The sequence below is a fragment of the Spea bombifrons genome, chromosome 13, assembly GCF_027358695.1.
Source record: "Spea bombifrons isolate aSpeBom1 chromosome 13, aSpeBom1.2.pri, whole genome shotgun sequence".
NCBI classification, from domain to species: Eukaryota; Metazoa; Chordata; class Amphibia; order Anura; family Pelobatidae; genus Spea; species Spea bombifrons.
In genome coordinates this window covers 25,420,321-25,443,188 of record NC_071099.1, presented here as the reverse complement: position 1 = coordinate 25,443,188, position 22,868 = coordinate 25,420,321, and the positions used below count along the sequence as shown (strand labels likewise).

At 42.1% G+C, this 22,868-nt stretch overlaps 1 protein-coding gene across 2 annotated transcripts; it reads right to left on the bottom strand.

The window, feature by feature from the left end:
* Positions 1–3,089: 3,089 nt before the first annotated feature.
* GPRC5C (G protein-coupled receptor class C group 5 member C) lies at positions 3,090–14,737 on the bottom strand. 2 transcript variants are annotated; one of them, XM_053453702.1, is made up of 6 exons: positions 14,513–14,737; positions 7,855–7,966; positions 6,035–7,069; positions 5,587–5,678; positions 4,269–4,400; positions 3,090–4,086 (listed from the first exon to the last, which is right to left on the bottom strand). In XM_053453702.1, exons 3-6 carry the CDS (start codon positions 7,059–7,061, stop codon positions 4,060–4,062), a joined length of 1,278 nt encoding a protein of 425 aa, XP_053309677.1. In that variant the 5' UTR covers positions 7,062–7,069; positions 7,855–7,966; positions 14,513–14,737; the 3' UTR covers positions 3,090–4,059. The 2 variants fall into 2 exon arrangements, with proteins under 2 accessions (XP_053309677.1, XP_053309676.1); XM_053453701.1 differs by having other exon boundaries at positions 5,587–5,681; positions 14,513–14,736.
* Positions 14,738–22,868: the final 8,131 nt, after the last annotated feature.

The window sequence follows — 22,868 nt, the reverse complement described above, 5'->3', positions numbered from 1 at the left end:
AAGGAAGTTCCTATTCTTGTTTATTTGGTTTGCCAAGGATGGAGAGGTCACTGGAGGCACAAGGCTGAAGAGCTGGATTGTTTTCTTGGGGGGTATAAGGCTAGTCTTTGCAGATCGTTTTCTTCATTGGAAGAGAAGGACCTTGGCTTTGGTAGGACCCTCTACACGGATGTAGAAGAGCTCGATCAAGATCCCAAAGGGCACCAAAGTAGAAGAACATATATAAACTCCATTTACAGTAGCCATGGCCTTCTGATATGTACACATGCCAGGCGCAGGGTAATCTCTCTATGAATAGTATATTAGAGGTCTCATCGATGTTTTAGGGTAAAACCAAGTGAGCTTCAATGGGATTCTCCATCAGGTTTTCACATACTACCTAGATTTGTTTTAGACTGATGAGTGTGAGGGCCAGTAAGTCAACCCTGTGTCTATCAACTTCCAATGGAACGTCCATAAGGCGCGTAAGCTTATTTGTGTACTAGATAGGGGGGAATTCGGTCTTTATATGCCCTTAGTGAATAGTACCTCCAGAATACAGGTTCTGTTTTGATGGGTCCCAGGACAATAACACAATGAAGGTGTAAGCGCGCATTCCTAACTTTCCTAACGAAACGTAATCTCTAATGCTCGGTTTGTAAACACAGAAGTTATATTGACATTCCACAGAACCAGCGACCCGCACCATGCCAAAGGCCCACTTTCTACTCCTCCAAAATCTTATCTTCTAAAGATAAAATGAAGTGTCCACTGAGCAAATATTGATTTCTCAAAGTCTGGCAGATGGCCTCTATTTAACCGCATGGTCCATTAACTTTTACCAACACTCAACGTTATTGACGTCTCTGCCCCAACCTCCTTAAACTCATCTCCCATTTTTTTTTTAACTTTTTCCATTAGGATTAAATGGACTAAAAAAAAATCAGGGTAACCTGTGTATTGGCACTATGGGAAACCACATGCAATGGAACACAATATAAGAAAAACGAATATATGTTGTGTAGCCGCTTGTATTTCAGCTTTCTTCATGTCATGGCAACTTTTTTGGAGTTTCAGTTTTCGCAATCCTAGCATTCCGAGAGCTGATTTTGTAATATAGAGGTAACAAGGTCGCCTGATTCAACTCATAGTTGTGCAAGCTCAAGCTCCACACTTGATAAATGTCTTGTTCATACTCAGGTCTTAAGTATTTGAGGACCACACCTGAATTTCTAGTTAAAGACACCTTTCTTCCTGGAAAATAGCCCAGAATATTTACCCTCAACGTCAACGTCAACATGAGCCATGATCATCATCCTCAACCAGCTTTACTCTCCTTATCTCAGTGTAATCCATGAGCTGATTCAACGCTCTCTGTGGCATATCTGACTTACCCAGGGTCTGCCTTCTTTAGTAAGATGTACCCTGTGCCTGCGCATGCTTACACTTACTCCTAACACTGCCACCATTTTCCCGTGGAACTGCCCAGCAGTAAAAATGATGTTTCTACTGCCGAATGTAATTAAATTCCACAAAAGTCCTTTACTCTTTACAGAGATAAAGAGAACTGGAGTGATTTTCAGTGCAATGGTAAATAAAGATAAGACGTTCTTGTGATGTAAGAACTTATCGATTTATCACTGACGACACTTACTACCAAATTCAGATAGCGTGCTCTGTGATAAAAGCGCATGGTGATAATGCGATGACGGCAACATGTATTGTCAATAACAGTAGATTTTCTCTTTGGCTCTGGATAATCTTTTATAAAGGGATACAGTATCCATGTATCCAGAGGGAACCCTGCTTTATTCTATTAATGCCAACTTCTTCTTCTGCGTAATTCTTCTTCTGCGTAATTTCTTCCAAAGGACAAACTGGGGCATCAAGTAGCCCAGGTGACCAATCGGCATTGTTAATTGGAACCTTTCGCCATTCATTTTAATGGATTGTAGATGATTTGTGCATTTAACAAATTCTGAAAGTGTTTTCAAAGATTATACGTTGATTAAGATGAAGAATATACAATATATATATTTTTTTCTTTCTTTTTGCCATTATTTTCTTTCCCAAGGACCAAATCTTTATGGAAATGTTACTGAGATGTCTTCATGCTTTGCAGATGTGAGTAGATTATTAACCCAAGCAGCCTGCTAAGAACTTTGGAATCTATCTTGGGATCACAGAATAGAACTCGTGTCTGACACAAGAAGCAGAATCAGTCCCATATTTACCAAGTGTCCCTGTTTGGTTTGTCCAGTCCCCAGTCATTCTGCCTCTCTTTCCTCTCCCGATGTCCCTCTTTTCTAGGAGCTCAGAATGTTTGCTGAGTATGAGGGGATCACAAGGTTCTCCAGACCTGGAAGCCACAATAATGTCACCCATGTCTGTTCATTGTTCATTAATCGTGAACATCTAGTTGACCTGTGGATCCAACAAAACTGGTGATTCTCTAACCAGTTGTCTAGAAGCTACTGTGGCCCATGGTTTGTAGCATCTCACAGGGCAAGATGTCACATACATTACGTATGTTACCTATAAAACTAAAGATCTAAAGAATTGTAACACATTTACTGCCTTAACCACAAGCAGACCTCCTGTTATACTAGCAATAAACTGGAGAATCGCAGTATGCCCCATGTTGTTCTTACCCCCTACTTGTTTGGTACTAATCCTATGTCGTAATCTCAGATGTGTTAACCCTTTAACTCAGGGTCGGACAACATCTGAGCAACTATGACTCTCACATGGTTCTGACACGTGGGCCAACATCCTGGCCAAAACGTGGGTAGGACGGGGACTTTACTTGACTCGTTGACATTTATTTGTTTGTATGATGAGCAAACCGCTATTATGGAAGCTCCTCTGATGTTCAGCTGGCCAAAGACCTCGATATTCTTAGCCATATTTCCACAAGAACGTTCTTCATGCCTGGCAAAGTGCTTTTGGTGACGAGTAAGTTGTGAAATACTTTTACAAGCATCTTGAAGGGTTTATAAACATATACACAGTTCTTCTTCTTTTTTTTTTTTAAATCCATAATTAAATCAAACCAATATAAAATGATTTTATTTGAAATGATTACCAGAAGCGCGACAGTAAAAATAAAATAATTTAAATAAAAGTTTTATTATTATTGACGACAAAGTTGATCATGACCAGCCACAAGACACATCTGGAGTGTACAAAATTGCACAGGCTTTTCGGGGCCAATTAAATAGAACATGTTTTTCAGCCCCAAGGTGTATCTCGTTAGTAGGCATAAGTACCCAGGGCATCTTGTCTGTCCCGGACTTCGCCTCCCAGCATTCATCATACCTAATGGTACATCTGCTAAGAAAGATAAGGTCTCCTAGGGCTAGAGGCTACCTAGTCCCTGAAGAGATGGTTGCCACATTTTGATAAGGGGCAGGGGCAGATAGATCATGTGAATTTAAACACCAGCTCACTCATACAAGAATCAAACATGCCATATTGTAAAAACAACACTTATCCCTTCATACAGAATGCTATGTCAGTTAAATATACACAAAAAAAATATATACATTTACATCACTTTAATTTCAAACAGGTAGAGAGGGGTGGTGATTAGTGTATAGGTGAAATAAATGGACTTTTATAATAGTTATGATTTGTGTTAAAGGCACTCGGGCTTTGGTAGCAGCGTTTAGCCCTAAAGACAGAAAAGACGTCGTTTTTAGAAATTCCTGTGCAAAGAAAGCATAAAACTGAAAAAAAAATGTAACGTGGGAAAGACCTCTTATCAATAAACATGAGCCTACAAGAGGCTGACAGCATGTTGTGTTATTGACTTGTTCCTTATAACTGCGGGTCGAAGAAACATAAGATAGTCTGAATGTTATGTGGGCTCCGTGCATATTCGTTATGTGAATCTTTATTATAAAATCCAACATGGAAGGCTATCCTCTTTACGGTTTTCTGGTAGAAGTCTTCTTATGTGAGTTCAGTAACTGAGCGTGGAAGTCCCCATAGCTTTAGCTTCCTTCCCAGGTCCATCTGTATAGAAGAAGAAAGGAGAAGTCCATTGCGGATCCCATAGTTGGTGGCAGCGGTGGGATTTTACCATTGTTTGTATGGTGAGTGAGTCTGAGGAAGGACAAAAAACACATCGTTAATTAAAATGTTACCATAGCACTTTGTAATTCTTATTTTACAGAATAATTACACAAGATTGACGAACAAAAATAGCTCCAGCTGTAACTATTTGAATAAATTCACTTGGTTTTACGTTACGCAGGTCGTCCTCTATCGATTGCGTTTAATCTTACCTGTGTATCATTGGATGAGTTGTTTGCGTTTTGTCGACTTTGTGCATTGTAGGCATCGTCTGCCCGTATCGTTGCAGCTGGATGAGTGTTGGCCGTGGCCCGGGGAATTATGACATCATAGGGAACATCTGGCTATTGAGAGAAGGAAAAAAAGGGTTAATAAATAGGTTGGCTATTAAATTGGGAATGCCATATCCTGGCACAGCCCTTCATAGTGTTAGTGGGCCAGTTGGGAAGACCACCTTTTTTCTGGCCAATTGAGTAGTGGAAACCGGACCTGCCACCCAGGGCTATTTCGGCCTAGGGCAAAATACGTCACTGACGAGGGGAATCAGGGTGCAGTTGCTCCTTTATCTGAGGTTTTCATTGCTATTTAGAAAGTATTACTTCTTTTGTGGCGGCCGGTCTACCTTGGAGATCCCTTAGTCTTAAAAGGGTGTTTTTATTGAAATTATATATATTATATATGGAGCTTTATGGCCATTGTTGGATAATTCTACGAGTCGAAGTCTTTGTTACCCACAAAGATCAACTATAAGAGATAGACAATTACCGTGACAGTAGGCCGTTCCATTCAAACAGCACATGCTATATATCATTATTTAACATAAAGCCCCCATTATTTCGGGGATTTTGAACACGGCCTTTCTTATCTTAACAAAGAAGACTCATTTGGAATAGGAAGTTCAGACTTTTTGTTTAATGCAGGAGGTCCTGCGCGTAACGGGTCAGACAGCATTCAAGCCACCATGAAATAATCCCGGGGATTACAGGAGCTATTTATTTTCTTAAAAGCTTCTTCTTCTAGCGATAGGAAAGACAGGGATGTGTTAAGGCACGAAACTGCTTTAGAATCAGCCTTGTCAGCGGAAAAATAACTCTCTGCGATAAAGAGAGATATTTTACCGGTGTCTATCTCGTCGCCCATTATGTTTCAAAGGGCAAAATTCTGTTGGATTTTTAGAACTTTGTATGTCTTTAAAACTCCAAAACACGGAGATAGCTAAAGAAATATGAGTGATGGGAGTGATTGTTGGGAGCCATAAGCCTTGGAAGCATTGGCTGCTTCTGGGAAGTCAACGTACAGACAGAGCTAACAGTGTTATTGGAGTATGAAGAAATCTGCCTCGTTGGCCGCAGAGATGATGTATCGGGAACAGTCGCTTAGTGTTCTCGGTGTTTGCACACAGAACAGCCACACAACACTCTCCAGCTAACCTTCCGAAAAGCGAAAAAGCGCAAAGAGCAGTCACTCAGATCGGGTCTCAGACAAACATAGACCTTTCACCACCCGGAGGACCTAAGAAGGGACACTTACCATGTTCTTAATTAGAGTCATTTCCGTCGGCTGGAAAATGCTGTTTCTTACTTGTCCGTCGTATCCATTGTATGGAGACACAACCCGCTTGGCTGCTGACAGAAGATGACATGTCTATAAGTATCGACGACATTGACCACTTTTGGCTTTCTTTGGCGTTATAGTTATAGAACAGCTCTGTGTACGCATATTTTATAAGGGCGGTCAACACAAGTATGAACCTAAGGTACAGAACTTTAAGTTGACGGCAAGGTGGTGGGGTCTCTGATGGCCTCATGCTCAAGAGAGGGCTTTCAGGGGTCACTTTTATTGATGATCTAGAGCAGGAGCAGAGATAGTGTCCTAGACACTGGGTTACTTGTACAAAACAAGTAAAGGGACCTTTGCTCCTTGTGGGAATGAGGGCCAACTCAGGTCAGGAAAATAGTTTGCTTGCTCTGCTACTTACCCGAGGGTGGCTCATCCATGGAGAAGGCTTTGTTCTCCATATACATTCTCTGAGTGTTCTGCTCTTTCAGGATGGTTTCATAACCAACTCCCCTTGGTGCATCGTCCTCAAATGTCTGCTCCAGATTCGGCTTGGTCAGCTGGGAGATCTCTGGGATAATGTATAATAAAATAAACGCCCAAGCGTTCGAGACAAGAGCAATGGCAAGTGTGGGGTCATCCCAGTAGGTAGGGTTTCCAACAATGGGATTCCCATACACGTACATAACAATCCACACTATCCAAATACAGATGGACATGAAGAGGGTGAGCAAGATGAAGATGCCATGTTTTCTCCAGTAACCGTATCGGCCACATAAGGCTGGCCAGGCAGTCACAAATCCTGCGAGGATGAGGAACATTACGTAGATCAGTGCCATGACAAAATCTTCATTCTGAATGGCACATGGGTCTACTGGGGCATTGCCTGACCGGACGATGGTGATGATGAGCCACTCTGTATTGATGATAACCTCCACCAGTGTCAGAACCACAGCTATCCCAAACACCACCCAGCCTCGAATTCCTGTGTTCTTCCTCACCAAGTAATTTAGGTTGATTCCATGTGCCCACAAGCATGAGAAGCAGATGGCAAACAATAGCCCAAAAAGGAACCTTCGGGAGGCACAAGTTGCAAAGTCCTTTTTGACAATCATGTCAAACACCAGGCAGAAGAGTCCCAAGGTTCCAAAAAGGAAGAAAAGTTGAGTTCCGAGTATACTTTTCTTCCTTACATCTTGGATGAAGGGTGTGCTTGCTGCCAAGACTATGATGAGGACAAAAGATGACACAATGCCAGCGCTGGTAATAGCTTCGAGTACAATGCCCCATGCAGCTGACAGGTCGCAGAGGTAATAATACAGGGGATTTAAGTCCTGTCCACACCCAGAAGGTGCCTGGGCACCGGCCATGTGAGGCACACTGGAAATGAACCAAAGGCAGGCGAGGAAGGGCAATGTGGGACAAGACCCGGTCCTAAAAAGAGCCATGTTTGGATCTACAAACAAAAAGGAGAGAGGGGTCATAAGAACATTGAAAACGCGCCAATAGGAATGTATGTAAAGACATGTTTACCCAACAGTGTTTAAAGTCTCTTTCACCTAAAAGATAATTGACAGCCCAAGAAAACAGTTTATGAAGCTTTACATATAATGGGCCCTTATCTGAACCTCCTTTTAAATCCTTTTAAAAAAACGTTAACACGTGTTAACAGGTTGTTTATATTCTATCAATGAATGGATATATATATATAAGCCAACAAAGAGAAAATACATTTAAAATAACATCCAGATACAATAGATTGTAAGCTTGCAGGATCAGGGCTACTGTGCCTTGGGACTGTTTTTCGTGTCTTTGTAATTCATTAATTTTACGGTTGTTAATTTTGTACTCTGGGTCGTTATAATAGCGCCATAGGAACTGCTGCTGCCCTATAAACATAAAAGTTTAAATTAAAACATAAAAAATTAGATATGAAAGGAGTGGCTATTGTAAAGAAAAAAGTATTCTATCTTAAATATGAATACTCCTCATATTGAAGGGTCAGTTCAAAAACGGAGGCACCACATGTTTCTTAGCAAATAAGTAAAGTTTCCGTTAGGAATATATTGTTTATGGGATTCTAGCCTGTCACGTGTGCGAGATTATAAATATATTGTTCATCATCGTCTGGCAGCTGTGGCGCGTTCAACATTTTAGCTCTTGGGCATTTTCAGCTCCTCTGCACATTGTATTCCCATACCTCCCAACCCTCCCGAACTCAAATACAAATCTCATACTTACCAACTGCCCCTCTTCTTGAGGAACAGTCCCTCTTTTGGATGACAGACGCCCCCTCTTTTCTAGGAGCTCAGAATGTTTGCCGGGTGTGAGGGGATCGCAGGGTTCTGCAGCCCTAAAAGTCACAAAAGTAGGTTAAATTGTGTAAATAAAATGCATTATATTTACATACATCAATAAGTCACCAAAAAACTATTTTTTAAGCCATTCTCGTTTAGGAAGCCCACAGATCTGTGTCTCGCAAAACACTCTCCCGGATCCAAAGAGTTAAAAATAACATTTACTTTTCTAGCTGTTGAGACGGCAACACTTGACTGGACATTACTGGTGTTTATTGCGAATTTCCAGTTCCCTCCAGCCTAAAAGCCACTTCCCTTAGTAACGTATAAATACAGAAGCACTAAGGACCTTTGGCACTTTTGGACCCGTGTCACTTTTATTTATTAATATTATTATTTATTATTATTAATGATGTTATTGTTATTATTAGGCTATAATTGATTACCTGAAAATATTCTATACTAGAAAAATATTATTTTATTTGTTTACCAAGTTAATGTCTAGAAAGTAATATGCGGTGGTATTTTTGTGTGTATTTTATTTTACTGAGAGTGTACTAGATCAATGGAACAGCCTCCCAGCAGAAGTGTTTAGGACATTTTAAACAATACATGGGATAGGCATATGGCTCCTGAATGCAAGACGAGACCAAAAGACTGATTAAAGTCTTTTCAGCAGGAAAAAACGGGCGACAAGCCGGGCTGAGTGGGTCTGAGCTGCCAGCAAATCCCATGTGTCTGCTGCAGAAATATCACAATCACAAGAAAAATCCATTCTCCATCTAACACGGTTCTCAGGGAAACTGCTGAGTGCTTTCCTGTAAGGGTCACAGCCTCCTATTATGATAAGGAGCTACAAGGGAAGTGGATGCATGGAATGGCTTCCCTGCAGAAAGCAATCTAACAACACAAAAGGCAACTAAGCATACTCCTTACCAGCTGCCGTATCTGTCGCCTGGGGGCATATTTATAATACAATAAACTTCACACAAAAGTCATTTTTTTTGGGGTGGGGTAACAGCCATACACGGAGACTCTCAGGGTCTGACCCTCCATACTGATCTGTCAGGTCCATGGTTGAAAGAGCATTATGGGAGATGTAGTCCTGCAGTAGCTGGAGGGCCGCAGGTTGGACACCCCTGTATAAATTGCAGTGAGACTGCTCTACGTTATCTAAGACTTCTAATTAGTGTTTTTGCTCTCGGTATGTTATGGTTAAACCCTCTGCTTGAATGCAGGTGAGTCAATTAAGTTTACCTCTTGATTGTAAGCTTGTCAAATAATAATAATGACAAGTCAAGGTTTCCACGGGGGGGCGGTATTCGAGCCATTTGGGCTACACAGAATCTTCATGATGGGCCCTTAAAGGGTTAATATTTAATTAGTCTCAGGGTGCGCTCATTTAGAAAGTTCCCGGGTAGAGAAACAAAACAGGAAAAAAGTAACATTCACTGTTTATTATTTCTTTTACTTTTATATGTTTATATGTTTGTTTTTTCTCTGTAATAAATGTTGTATCCCTTTTTCTCAGATAATAAATAGATAATAATAACTAGGAACTTCCCGGTCTGGCTCTCCTAGAGCTTTTAAACTGCTGCTCCACTCAGGTGCTGGGAGGAGCCAGGGCCAGCTAATTAATACCCCACGAGGAGGGCAGGCAGCAGGTCATGGACACCGGAGGTCTCTGCGTTCATCTGGGCCGCATGGGTGAGTTCCCAAGTATGATAATATATTTCTCTACAAACATTAAGCAAGTATATGATGTCATCGGCCCCGGATCATAAATTAAATTAAGATTTTATTTATTTTTTTTTAAATATTTTTATTGTATGTCATAAATCTGCAATCTGCAGGGGGAAACATGGAGGGGCCTGCAAGGGTTGCCCCTTTTTAATGCATAGGTAATTATGTGCGTTTCTCGTTTTAATCACATCACAGCTCATTGTTTAGCGAATGTCTCCCTAACTCATGGTGTTCTGTCTAATTAACCTTTAAAGCGAGTCGATGCAGTCCCATAAGCCATGACTGGCGGGTGCGGGGTCACGGGGGTCCGCACTATGCGATTTAGTTCGGTATTGTGTTTGTGCAGGTGGGCTGCAGGCCAGGAAAGCGGCGGCAGGCGTTTAACGACCTGCTTCCCCAGTAATACAAACTGTCTAATTGTTTGTCTGATCCGTGGCTTCCTCCAAACGTGTCATCTGTAGGAAGTGCGGGCGTAAATCCGTGTCGCTGCGTGGCGGAGGACACGCAAAAAACACGTCTCGGAATCTGAAGACAACTATTCCCATCATGCATCATTTTTAATGGCCTTACAGACACTGTGGTTTCAGCTCCTTCGCTTAACTATGCGCTATGAAGGGCCGATACTTCCAAGAGGGGCTGAGTAGGCTCAACCTAAACTTTCAGGGGCTCCCCCTGAGTTTTGGGGCTTTTGCCCCAATCTCAGGGTGAGGGGGCAGATTCTCAGCTTCACACAGTCTGAAGCTGACTCCTTGCTGTGGACTGCTGCGATCATCTTCTCCCCCATTGGCGCTTTTGCTACCAGAACGTCATGGTTGATGTCCCTGCTTGAATGCGGATGTAGGTAGTTACAAGTCAAGGTTTCTGAGGGCCTCATGATGGATTATTAAAGGGTTAATATTTCAAGAGTCCAGGTATTCGCGAAATTCAATGAAAATGTGAAGAAATCTCTGTGATTTAACTATACATTATTCGGGGCCAGCCAAGCTGTTTCCACAGCAGAAGCTCATTGGGAGTTGGCCCTTTATAATGATTAGAGAAGTCAAGGAGTTTAACCCACACCGCTCCAGCAAACTCTCCCTTTAGTGAATGAACCTATGTGAGAGAATTCTGTTTTAATGGGGCTACATCAGCTAAGTCATTCGTGGATTTTATTCTTGCACCCCCCCCCCCCAGTACGTCATATGTTGTGTTTGTATATCTGGTATCTGCGCATGAATTATTACTGTTTTGATTGCGTATGTGAATTATGACAGGAAGGCGGCAAAGAGGTGGTGGATGGTGGGGGGTAGTTGAGGAAAACGTCCTTAGGGGGAAAATTGCTTCCAAGGTAACAAGATCCCGTTGAACCTTTATGTTTACAACTTCCAGATCCGTCATTAACTGGGCCTCGTCGTTAAACGGAGGAACCCGAAATCCCAACGGGGTCTCATTAGGGCTTAGAAAGAAGCCGATCGCCCCGCGTTGTTATCGCTGCCTACTTAATGTATGCATGTTCTGTAAATACATCGACTGATTTATGTATTTTGGATTTGTTTGTCTGTAACGCTCTGATCCACAAGCCCCGGTCTCACCGTGTTACGGTAGACAACGGCTACGTTTAAACCTCTAGGACTTGTAACGCATGCAGGTCGATCTATGACAGTAGTTTCTATTTGGTGCTAAACAATGATATCATAGATGGGGTGCAAACAAACTTATAGCCCGTATCCATGGCAATCGGTATTTATGACGTAACCATTCTGCACCATATAGAAACACAGAATTTAGCTGCAGATCGGCCCATCTAGTTTGCCTGCTCTTAAGACTCAAACCTTAATCAGTCCTTGGTCTTATCTTGGATTCAGGAGATATATATGCCTGTTGCATGTTTAAATTCTCACTTTATTAGCCTCTACCACTTCTGCAGGGAGGGCGTTCCACTTATCTACAACCTTCTCAGCAAAGTAAAAAAAAAAAAACTACTACAAAGGGCATTGTATAGCCGGTGCTATTTCGTTACGCATATTTGTTGATCTGCTCCTGCAATGTATAGATCTAAAACGTTTCCAGAAGAGAGTCCGTTTAACTCCTTCTTTCCTAGTACCCTTAGTACCTAAGGAGCTTGGAGATCCCTGTCAATCGGGGAGAGCTTTAATTGAAGCGGCGTGAGAGCGCTCGGTCTACGACCGCTCCTGTACAGGACAGGCATGAAAGAGGGATTTATTCAGAAAATAACTATTAACCCCTGGAGACGTGTCCATAGCTGGAGAAGGCTTACAGTTTAAAGGGGGGGCTTGAATGGCTCATCTTAGTCTTTTGTATCAAGTGACGTCAGTTGCCGCTGATGGAATATTCATCATTTTGTAATTGTTATATTAGACTGGCGATATCTGGAGGCCGGGCACTTTACGGCTGGTGGCCACCTGATGACGTAAGCGTGGCCGATGGGCATATCCAGCAGATGGTCACGCAGAGCGGATCGGGTGAATATGGAGTGCTCTAAGCCAGCGGCCCACCGGGCCAGTCCTGCCCCGTCCGGAAGTAGCCACTGTTGGTAGTCGTGTATACTATTCCGTTTCTCATAAACCCCGCTTTGCTGATTTTTCTTCCTAGACCCCCATAAAGTAAATGATACCCCAAAGAGACAAATCCTCATCATACTGCCTTTAGAGAAAAAAAGCAATAGGATGCGGATTTGAGATTAAATAAGACGCCATCTTGAAGGAAATATAGAACGTCAAACTATATTTTATTTTATTAAACTAGCATAATTTAATAATTTGATGGAAATAAAGAAACGCCATTTTCTAATAGATATATTATTAGGGTTATGCTGTTACAGATTTTTTTTTATTAAATTGATTTTAATTCTCACCGATTATAATGGGAATGATGATAAAGTCTTTAATTACCGGGGGCCGGATTAAAAGCGGGTTTAGGTAATATTAAGATATGTACATAAAGGGATCGCGAACAATGAAAGCCGTTTGTTGCTATTGTTGCCTTATTGTTACGAGGCTGATACGATGTTACTTCCCGTGTCATTTGTCGCCGTTAAAAGGTTTTGTTGGCTAAAATAAATAAAGGCTTTCAATGGAAGAAGTCTAGAGGCGGATAATACCCTGGCCCTGGGAAAAAGCTCACAATACCCATGGCCTTTTAGCACAGGACAGGCCGATACCGGCCAAGTGTCCCGAAACCCCTCCTTTGTCCAATGGCCCTTTCATCGGATCCCAAAGCGAGTCTTGAAGAAAAACAAGGACGTGATGGGATACGAATCAAGCAAAGTCTTGTTTTAGGAATTCCTTATTAATTAAACTTAATGATAATTACGCATTTTATCCAACCACAGAGTCTCGTAAAGTTCTACAAAGTATCATTACTAACTCACAAGTTTTAATTAAATCCACGTCTTGTCACAAGCTGCCGCTCTCTTGCTGCTGGGGCTATTGTTTTATCCAAGGGCCCCCACTGGTTAGGACCCCCACTGGTTAGGGCCACTTGCAAGGGACCATAGGCTGGGCAGGTGCCCAGGGTGCCAACGCCTGATTTCAGTAATGGGTAAATACCATGTACAGGTGGCACGGGATGAGATTATGCCCCGGGGCACCCTGCGGGGATCGGGAGACTGTGTGTTTTTGGAGTCTGAGCCAACTCTGCCGTTTTCAATGTTTAATGTAAACGAACATAGTGTTCTTAAAGAGTTCTGGCTACGCGATGGCGGAATGGCTTCAGAACACGTCTTTAAACATGAAATATTCTCTATACCCGGTTCTAGAGTCGGCAGCCCTTTCGGAACCCTCTGTACCCCGCTGGCAGTCATCGCACGTCGGAGATCCGGACTATATAATCCTTTATTATGTTTCTGGTACCCCCAGCCCAGGATGTTCTTGTTAAATACCCAGCATATGTCTCGCGGATAACAAACTCGGTTTAAGAACCACGCTAAAAGGCGTCACGTTTCTAGCAGAACAGGCCCTTCTGATAAAGTTACGTTTTGCGACACCGGTTACAGCCAAGAATGTTTCATTTGTTTTCAAGCCCCCAATAAAAACAACAATGCATACAAAGAATTAGCACCGTATTTACTAAAGATCCATAGCACAAAGCTGGGGCTTTTCAAGCAAAATGCTATATTTTGGAGCAATCGCCATAGAAACCAATTATTACATGTAATGGGTATTCTGAGGCTAAGTGGGGAAAGTGGTGCAGTAGCCATAGCAACCAATGGGGACGTCCCTGATGACTGTATCTATTCTAACACTAGGCATTAGGACTTTATATGCGAATCCCTTAATTTCTGATAAATAATACATCCTTCATTGATCTTGTCCCAGAAAAGCTTCTAGCCGAGGACATAGATTTTCTTTCCTAATCCTCTCTGAATCACCAATCCAATAACTCTTATATGAGGTCATCACTCGGTTTTGCAGATCAGGGCAATTATTTGTGTAGCCCCTGTCCTTGAATCCACCAGTATTGGTCCATTAGGAGCAGAACCAGCGCTGCAGATCTACATTTTAATTCCCCAAAGCTCCGAAAGTGAAGTAAATCACTGACTTTCTGTTTATTATTATTATTCTTTATTTCTTGTAATCTTTGGAAACTTTACACACCGTCTCCCCTGTCGCCCCACCAATGCCCTGGATGGGTCCTGGAGTGAAGGAAGGGTCTTGTTCAAGTATAAAAAAACCACACTTAGTTAAAACATAAAAAACATAGTAACACTGCATGCCTCTGTGCTTCAAGTCCCTTAAACAGCTCTTTTTTCTGCAGAATTCTGGAAAGGAAGTATATTAACCCCTTACTAACCAGCTATACCTACAGGGAGAACAGCAGGGCTACCCCAGGCACATACAGCAGTCATGAGTTTCTCTTACCTGCAGCTTTGGAAAGTTTTTCTTCTGCAGTTGCTGTCTAGAAATCCAGGTGTTGTAGGATTGAAGGGTCTTTTTTTTGGGGGGGGTGAAGGTAAAGAGTAGTGAGCTGCTTGGTTTTAGGCAAAAGGAGCTAATGCCTTCAGTCTGAAGGGCTCCTAGCTAATCAGTACAGTAAGAGTGTGCTTGGTAGCTGACTCTCTCTCTCTTTCACACTGTCTTTTACTCCTCCCATCCCCAGAGGTTGCACAAGCCCTGGTATTCTGACATCAGAGTGACGTCATTGTGCCTCCTCTAAGACCTACAGGTACGTGCCGGCCCCGCCCCCTTGTCTTGCGTTGACACTTTAGACTCCAGAGCAGGATTCAGAGTGACTAGAAGTATTTTCTGATTAGCAGCAAATGTTGAGTTACCTGTAAATATATTTGCAAGTATTTCTGTACAGTATCTGTTGTGTTATTACCCCATAAAAAAGGAAGTACTATTGCCCCGACAGATGGACTGTTATGGGGGTAATTTTGTATTAAGTGCTTAACACATTTTTCTTTCCAATTTTATAATCCATACAAGGGGTGGACAAAATTATGGGTAATGGAAGTTTATATTTGTTATATAACACACACACACACACACACACACACCCTTACATATATTGATGGGGGGCATTTGGTAATTCAGTAATGGGGTACAGCCCTGTTTTACCTGGATACAAATGCATCCCTTGATGGACATGTCATGTAAAAAGGTTGTCCCCTATAGATAAAATGATTTAGATCTGAGTCTGGTTGGCCTAAGGGCAGGTGGTGGTCTGGATAATGGTGGAGTTGGGCACGGTTAGATCCACCACCTGTCACAAACCCACAGAGTTCCTGAGTTTCCTATTCTAAGCATCTGTACCCCAGACTCAATATAACGTAACACGCTACATGTAGCAATGCACTTCAGCTTTAGGGCAGGGCTGGCGACAATTCCAGGGGGTAAGTCAAGCAACCCTGTAATCAATCACCCAAAAACAGAGTCGCCAGACAACATTCTCCATGTTCCCTGTCAAGCCCTCCCCTAAACACGTTTACAGAAATGGAATGCTACAAAAATCTATACAGAAAGGATCCGGTCACCGGGTAAATGCTGCCTAAAGTCCTCCTTTGTTTAGACGCCCTGGTGGCTACTTGTGGAATTGCAACAAAAAAAGGGGGGCCATACAGTGTCCACGTTGTCACCTTCACCACCTCTGTGTATCACCTTTTCTTTTGCTGACCCTTTCCCTTTTCCATTGCTCAATAAACCTTTAGTATATTTTTATATTCCAATAAAGTTTAGAGCTTATAAAAAAAAAAATCCAGCTTGAATTGGCTTATTGTGACTTTATAAGCCGAGGCGTGCGCTGGAAATCTGTGTCATTAAGTTACCGGATTCTGGATGCTAAGTAAAGAGTTGAAATCGGGTGTAAGGTCTTGTTTGTTCGTGCTTAAGTTCCACTACTTCGACTCATTGTCTGTAAATTGGATGTGTTCAAGAGGCAGGCGGGAGATGAATATAACCCTGGGGAGGACAATAGGTGTGACTCGAATAAATCACTTTACATCTTGGAATGTGGCTGCTTGGCATCCTGAGGGTTCTTGAATCTCAGATGCTGTGAGTTGTCAGTAGGGAGTGGAGTGGAGGGCCGGGCGATCTCAGTATGAGAAGAATGGTTGTTTTGTTACCAGGGGCTACGTTCGTTATGTTTTTACCAGGAATAGCTCAGACGTTGAAGTGCAATCATTTACTCAGCACCAAAATACTCAGGTGAGATGTACCGCAAAGCTCCAGAACAATGAATGGCAGAGTTACGCTATGTACCCAGATGGGCCAGGTGTGATTGAACATTAATGCCAAACCACGGACACCAGGTAGCCAAGGATGATGATTTTTTAACTCCATCTAGTAGCTGAGGTCACGCAACGGCTTAGAGATATGTGGAGATTAACACAAAGGCAACCAAGGTCATGATATAAACTACAGCGGACACCGTGGAGCCGTGGATACTCGCTCACTGTGCCCCCCCCTTAAACTGGGAATACATCATAAAGGTCAATGTTTATTTAGCATTCCATTGGATCTAAATTTAAGTTTTTACGGAAATGTATGTGGTCTGGTTGACGAGCAGGTCAACCACAAAGTTGACACAGGTGAATCATTAGTGGACCAAACCATTATTGGGTGCAGCCCTTGTCCTGTAATCGTTTTCTGAGCCTCTTATCACAGTTACACCAAGGCTGTGCTAGGACGGTAACCTGTCCACGCCTCTCATAAAGCGAGCATACTTCATCCCAGATTACTGATTTATCTGAAATCGGTGATCCGAATATCTTAGGTGCTTGCCAGACACTCTACGCTTGTTTTATCAGACCCCGAGATGCACTTTATGGCAGCGCACGTTAGATCATAAAGAACTGCCTCACCTTATGTGTACACAATACTGAATCATAGTGGCACTTGGATGAAGGATTGCATTTGCGTCATTAGATTATGAAAATCTCATTACGAGGTTTCTTGAAGTATGATGGTTTCTGTTCCTTGACTCCATGCTTTTGTGCGCGATCCCAGATTATCAGTGATATTACCTGTTACAGGTCACACTATTCCCCTACAGCCCCTAGGTCCCTCCTCAGGTGGCACAGCTTCCAGATTTAATTTGCTGGGCAAAGTTCTCCCATTAGGTATCCTGGTGTGGACTTTGTCTTTGGCACCACCTCCTAGGTAGTTTGCCAAGTTTCCCTTTAGGCTTGTTGGTCGCGTATGATGTCATGATGTGACCATGTCATGAGGGCACCTTAATACATAACAAAATAACATCCATCTTTAAAACTCCCTGTCTGATTCTTGCTCGCGCCCGTTGGCCACTGGTCATAAGAATTGAGCCACTTGTCGGAGGAGCTGACAGAAGGGTTTACCTCGTCAAAAATCCAGTATTTATATATCATTTTTCATTGAAAGAAAAACGCTAGAAATGAATCCACCCCAATCCTAACATAACTTACGTATTTACCCTAACCCACCGCCTCTTTTCTTTCACATTAGTAAGCGATTTTGGGGCTCATGTGAATTAAAAACTGGCAATTTGGAAAAGTGGAAGCCTTATTGCTCACAATGCATCTCTTCCTCTGCTACTTAAACCCCTAATCCACAAAATCCCAGAAAAATCTCACTCGTTTCTACTGTCTGTCTACGTGCGGCAGACGGTAAATGCAGAACAAGCTAGGTGAGTCTACAGGTTCCATCTTTAAGACCCCACGCCTAAGCACTTAACCGTTGTTTTTAGTAACGGAACACTACTTTTTAGTTATTTTTTAATTGGTATTTTGTGTTAGGCTCAATTATTGGACTTTTTCTCTTTTTTTTTTCTTTTTTTTTTTTTTTTTAGCTGTTACTCTTTTCTTCTCCCATTTGTTATGGTCTCTCTCTGTTATGGTTCTATCTAGGAGGGTGAAGAAGAGGTGGGCTTCTGGGCTGTTTCAAGGGGCCTCATTTGTTAAAGGAGATTGGGGGGGTTTGGAAAAGAAGTAATACCATTTGGGGAGGGTTATAGACCTGAGGAGAAAGAGATGGACTCATGAGGTTGAGGAAGGGTAAGATTGGTTTTCACGGGAAGTGTACTTGGTAGAGGAGAGGGATTGGGCCTAAAGACGGTAATTCTTGGTTCAAAAACTCCAGACCCCCCGACCTGCTGGGTCTCTATATCATAGATTATTTTTACAAAGGCTCTTTGGCTCCAAGACATTTGCCCTTGTGGCTCCAGTGTTAGATCACCCAGTCTCTCACCATTTTATTCAATTTCTCTGACTTCTTCAATCCAGTATCAGCCCCTTTGCCCCTACTTAGCTTATAATTATTTCTCTTTTTTTCCCCGTACAGTTCTTTTTTTCTCCTTTCATTCTCCTTTTCTCTCTCATTTTGAAAGCATTCTTCCTTCTCATTATCATTTCTATTTTCTCAATTGGACATTTATTTTATATTTTTTTCAACTTTTTTTTTTTTTTTTTTTTTTACCCTTTTCATTTTTCTTTCCCTATTATTTTCCAAAATTACTTAATCGCTGGATTTCTCCCTTTCCTCCCTCTCTTGCTTCTAGAAGGTTCTCAGGATCAGAATATTTTGATTCAGGTACTCGGTGTGATTGCGAATTCAATTGGCGAATTCTAGACTTTGATCTTTGTTGTAGGCTCTCCATGGTGATGTACACATGTATGTGTGTGTTTCACTGTGGCTTGGGTATTGTGTGTACTATTTTTAAACCCCTGAAGGTAAATCTTTCGCTGTGTTGACTCTGATAAAATAGAACAATGAGGACCTGGGAAATGGCTGATAACAAATTGGCCAAGTGCTATGACGATCAAACACTCCTTGCAAGGAAGGAGGGTGCGCCTAGGTGCAGCAGGGATGACATGTAGGAAAATATGTTTCATTTGGTGTAATGATGTGTTGGGGTAGGACGATGATGGGTTAAATCGAGAGTAATGCCTTAAAAAATGCATATGTTTTCCTAATAAAATAAAGTAGCAATTCTTCTTGGCGTTACCCCCTTCAAAAACATAATTTACACAGACGCCGGTGGCCCAGGTTGTAGTGTTTTATAGTCAAATTATTAACCAAATGGCTAATGTTTACATATCTATATTTTTTTTTCCTCCTACTAAAATGCCATTATGATTGTGTGAATGGAAAAAAAATATATATATTTAGTCATTTGAAATGTCACCTATAGAGCTATATTGTGCTATATGCTCCCATACTGATCTAAAACCTCTCAAAAGCAAAGCCATTCTAATCCGTTTACAGCAAAGAGGCAGCAGTCAAATAATTAGGATTTCAAGGAACATTTATGCCTTGTTTTAGAAATTTAGTTTTTATTTTTAAAGTAAAACTTTTTTTTGAATTTTTTTTAGTGACTGGTGAAACAAATCAAAATATTATACTAAGCTTTTCGTGGGTTTGTCACATAACAAGGTTATTTTTTGTATTGGAGAAAGTTGTGATTATTAAGTCTGAGTTGACCACTCTTATCTTCCGTGGCTATCAGAAAACGTCTTTTATCTGCGCCTCTGTACGGCCTCGCTAAATTATGGGTGTTTCTGATAAACCGACGAGCGTTTTATCGTATAAAGATTTCACTATTACCTCTATAAATCCTGTACTAGCTTGAAGCCGTAATATCGCCAATTAAATATATGATGATAAGAATATCCACATTCTGGGTCTCTAGTAGGTAACTAACTTGTGAGCTGCTGGTGGCTTTCCATGAGTGGTTCTTGAATGCCATGCCTTTAGAAGGTGGTAACGTACGTATTCTAGCAAAACCAACTGTGTTCTTACTATTCATGGTCTCGTATAAAAAAAAAAAACGGTTTTTTGAAAGGGAAAACTTTTTTTTAAAGGTATTTTCTCTAAATCATTCAAGAATCATAAGTTAGTCGTAAGACTTGTTGGCGACCCCTGCTCCGCATCAACTCAGAATAATAAAACATGTAAAGATAATAAATGTATCCCTTTTTATTGGTCGATCGCTGGATAACAAGACCCTGCCATAGAGTTAAAGCCCAAAAGAGATGGTGGATTGGGTTTAAAGTCTCCCGCTGGTGTCCTGTTTAAAGAAGACACTCCTAGTTGTCTTGTGATGTCGATGTTCCCGACGGGTCATCATGAAAGGGTGAGGCTGTTTTGTTTCACAAGAGTGAAATTGAGTTTGTACAATACACAAGGCATTGTTCTCCGTGGGTACGGTCTGTCCGTTAAAAGGGAAAATGACGTCCTGTTATTTTATGCAGATTATATAAACCAACTGTGTGCTCCATCCCGTGACACATGGGACAAAAACTCAATGGTGGTTCATGTAAGAAGGCGTGGACGAAGCTAGTGTTTCACTCATGGTGTTTTATTAATTTAATTGAATTATACATAAAAAAACAGCTAAAAGGGTCATTAGGTTGTGAACAAAATTGTCTTTGACCACCAAGAGAAAAGAAGAAAAGAATTTGCCACTCCAGCCAATTGGTGCCAGCTTCCTTGAGATCTGTGTATCGCCCCCTAGTGTTCTATAGAATCTACGGGCAACACCACTAACCCAACCCACTAAGACTGAAGTGGCCCTCTGTGCCCCTTGAAACTTTGTGTTTGGCATTCTTGAGCGCCATTTTGATGGCTCAACGCTGCAGTGTTAATTGCGTATGTTTATCCACTATATCATTGAGCCGTCCAGCCGGGTGTCCCCCCAGGCCCTTCTAAGTTTATTCTGGATGATGATTGGTGTACCAGCTTTTCTCGTGAATCTAGAATGAGCTCAGAGTCTATAAATAGTCTCGATATTAGGACACTTTTGTTTTTCCTGCCTCGTGTTGGTACAAGGTGTGTCGTATTGTGTAAACTTAACCAGGGTTATTAACTCCTAACCCAGCAGAGAGAATTAGGTAGAGAGGCAGGGAGGGGCGATGGTTATAAAACCATTCCGGTAGAGCAGCCAAAATACGTCGGCCACTGGAATAACAATGTCTAAGTGTCTAACCCAACGTGCCTGTTGGATTGGCGTATGTTTCTTGCACCGCAGAATTAACAGAAAGGGATAGTGGTAAATAACAATGTGTCCCATCATAAGAATAACGTGAATCACGGCTAAGGCACGGAACAAACTTGTGGAAGTTCTAGAAATGTAGTTGCCTGTATGGTTTACTCCACCAAATTCATACCTGAAACCAAGAAGTATTATTGTTACTGTAAATTGGTGGGGGACATAGAGCCGTGACTAGGGCTCCTGCACCTGGGGCAAGGGTGGAAGGCTCGTGCTGCCATCGCATCCACTTCTTGACATTGCTCAGGGACATTGCTGCTGGGCATGCGCTCTTGGAACAGCGGCCCCTCTTGTCCCAGGGAAGTGACCACTCTGGGTGGCCAATGGTCAGATGTAGTCCAGCAAGGTTTCTTGTTCCCCTGGGTGTAAAGTCCCAGTAGTGGTGTGCTAAGGCTGGTGCATGGCATCTAGGCATCCTGGTCATCAAGGTGCTTAGTGTTGCTTGTTTATTGACCCCACAAGCGAAGCACAGGAGATTGCATAGAGAACACAAGTTACACTGAAGACATAGCTCTGTGTGTGTGCAAAGTAAGTAAGCAATGCAAGGGAAGGGAAGTAGAGTGTTAGTGTGTGTGTATATGTGTTACTGTATGGTGTAAGAGTATGCATTTTAGTGTATAGTGTTAGCATATGGCGTTAACGTCTTAGCTTTGAACCTAGGCTTAGTGGCAACTGGGAGAGGAAGAGAGAGAATGTGTGTGTGTGTGTGTGTATATGTATGTGTTAATGCGTAGGTGCCATTAACCCGCTCACATCTGAGTCCTAGCATCTATTGTAGTATCTATTTATTTTTGGTAGCCCAGCATACAGTTTAAGGTACAAAGTTGTGTGACTTTGCACATCGCAAAAGTTGGACGTTACTAAGGTTAAGAATGATAGTACACAATCTTAAGGCTTTTTTTAACCTTATGTACATTGGGGACATACAGATAAGATGTAACTGGAAGCCATCATCTCCCTGAACCAAGGAGAACGTTTCTTAGGTCCACAGGCAGAGCGTCCTGCCACTTCCTCCAATATCTCTCGCTAAGCCACATATTGACATCACAAGACCACCCAGAGGTCTCTACCAGGATGCCATGAGCTGTACTCCATCAACAGGCATAGACTGCATATAAAGAAACGTATTAAACAGGTTCTGAATAATTATGTTCATCCTGCAGGCAAAACACCAAATTATCTTTGTCTCATTTTGTTTGCGCAGTGTTCCTTCTGTTGTATTTATAGTTATAGTGTCAACAGGTTCAGTGGTGTGGTACAACTAGTAAATGCCGATACTTAGGAGTAGCACTACAGATAGGGAGTGGTGTGCGTTTTAATCTGCTGTGGACTACAACTCTCAGTATTCCTAGGACCTGGTGCGTGTGAGAGTATATTCATCCCTGATAACTCTGGCCACAGCACTAGGCGTATTGCCTGTAAATAAAGGAGCAGTCCCAGCTTTTGCCCACGAGAAGGTCAGTTGGTTACTGATATGAGCTGCCTGACAGCCAGCAACACAGACACGGGAGAGCAGGCGGGGGTGCTGTTTGTGTACAAGACCTGATTAAGGCTGTTATGGGAACACAAAGCAGATTTGGGCTGGTCCTCCCCGCCACGCGCTCTCTTCACACATGCATCACCTTCTAGAAGACAAATGACATTGAGAGCGCATGTGGGGGAAACCATGCATGGTCCTGGGCTGGCTGTAGGTCATATGAGCTGGATAAACTGGTTGGCATGTAAAACAGAGATTCTAGAAAATGTTTTCAAGGT

What these genes read in the sequence shown, in the direction of transcription:
- GPRC5C (XM_053453701.1), bottom strand. Translation starts at nt 7,061, where the DNA reads ATGGCTCTTTTTAGGACCGGGTCTTGTCCCACATTGCCCTTCCTCGCC. An exon ending in TGACTCTAATTAAGAACATG is followed by an intron (nt 4,401 to 5,586) that starts GTAAGTGTCCCT and finishes TTCTCTCAATAG; the next exon opens with CCAGATGTTCCCTATGATGT. An exon ending in ACTCATCCAATGATACACAG is followed by an intron (nt 4,087 to 4,268) that starts GTAAGATTAAAC and finishes GTCCTTCCTCAG; the next exon opens with ACTCACTCACCATACAAACA.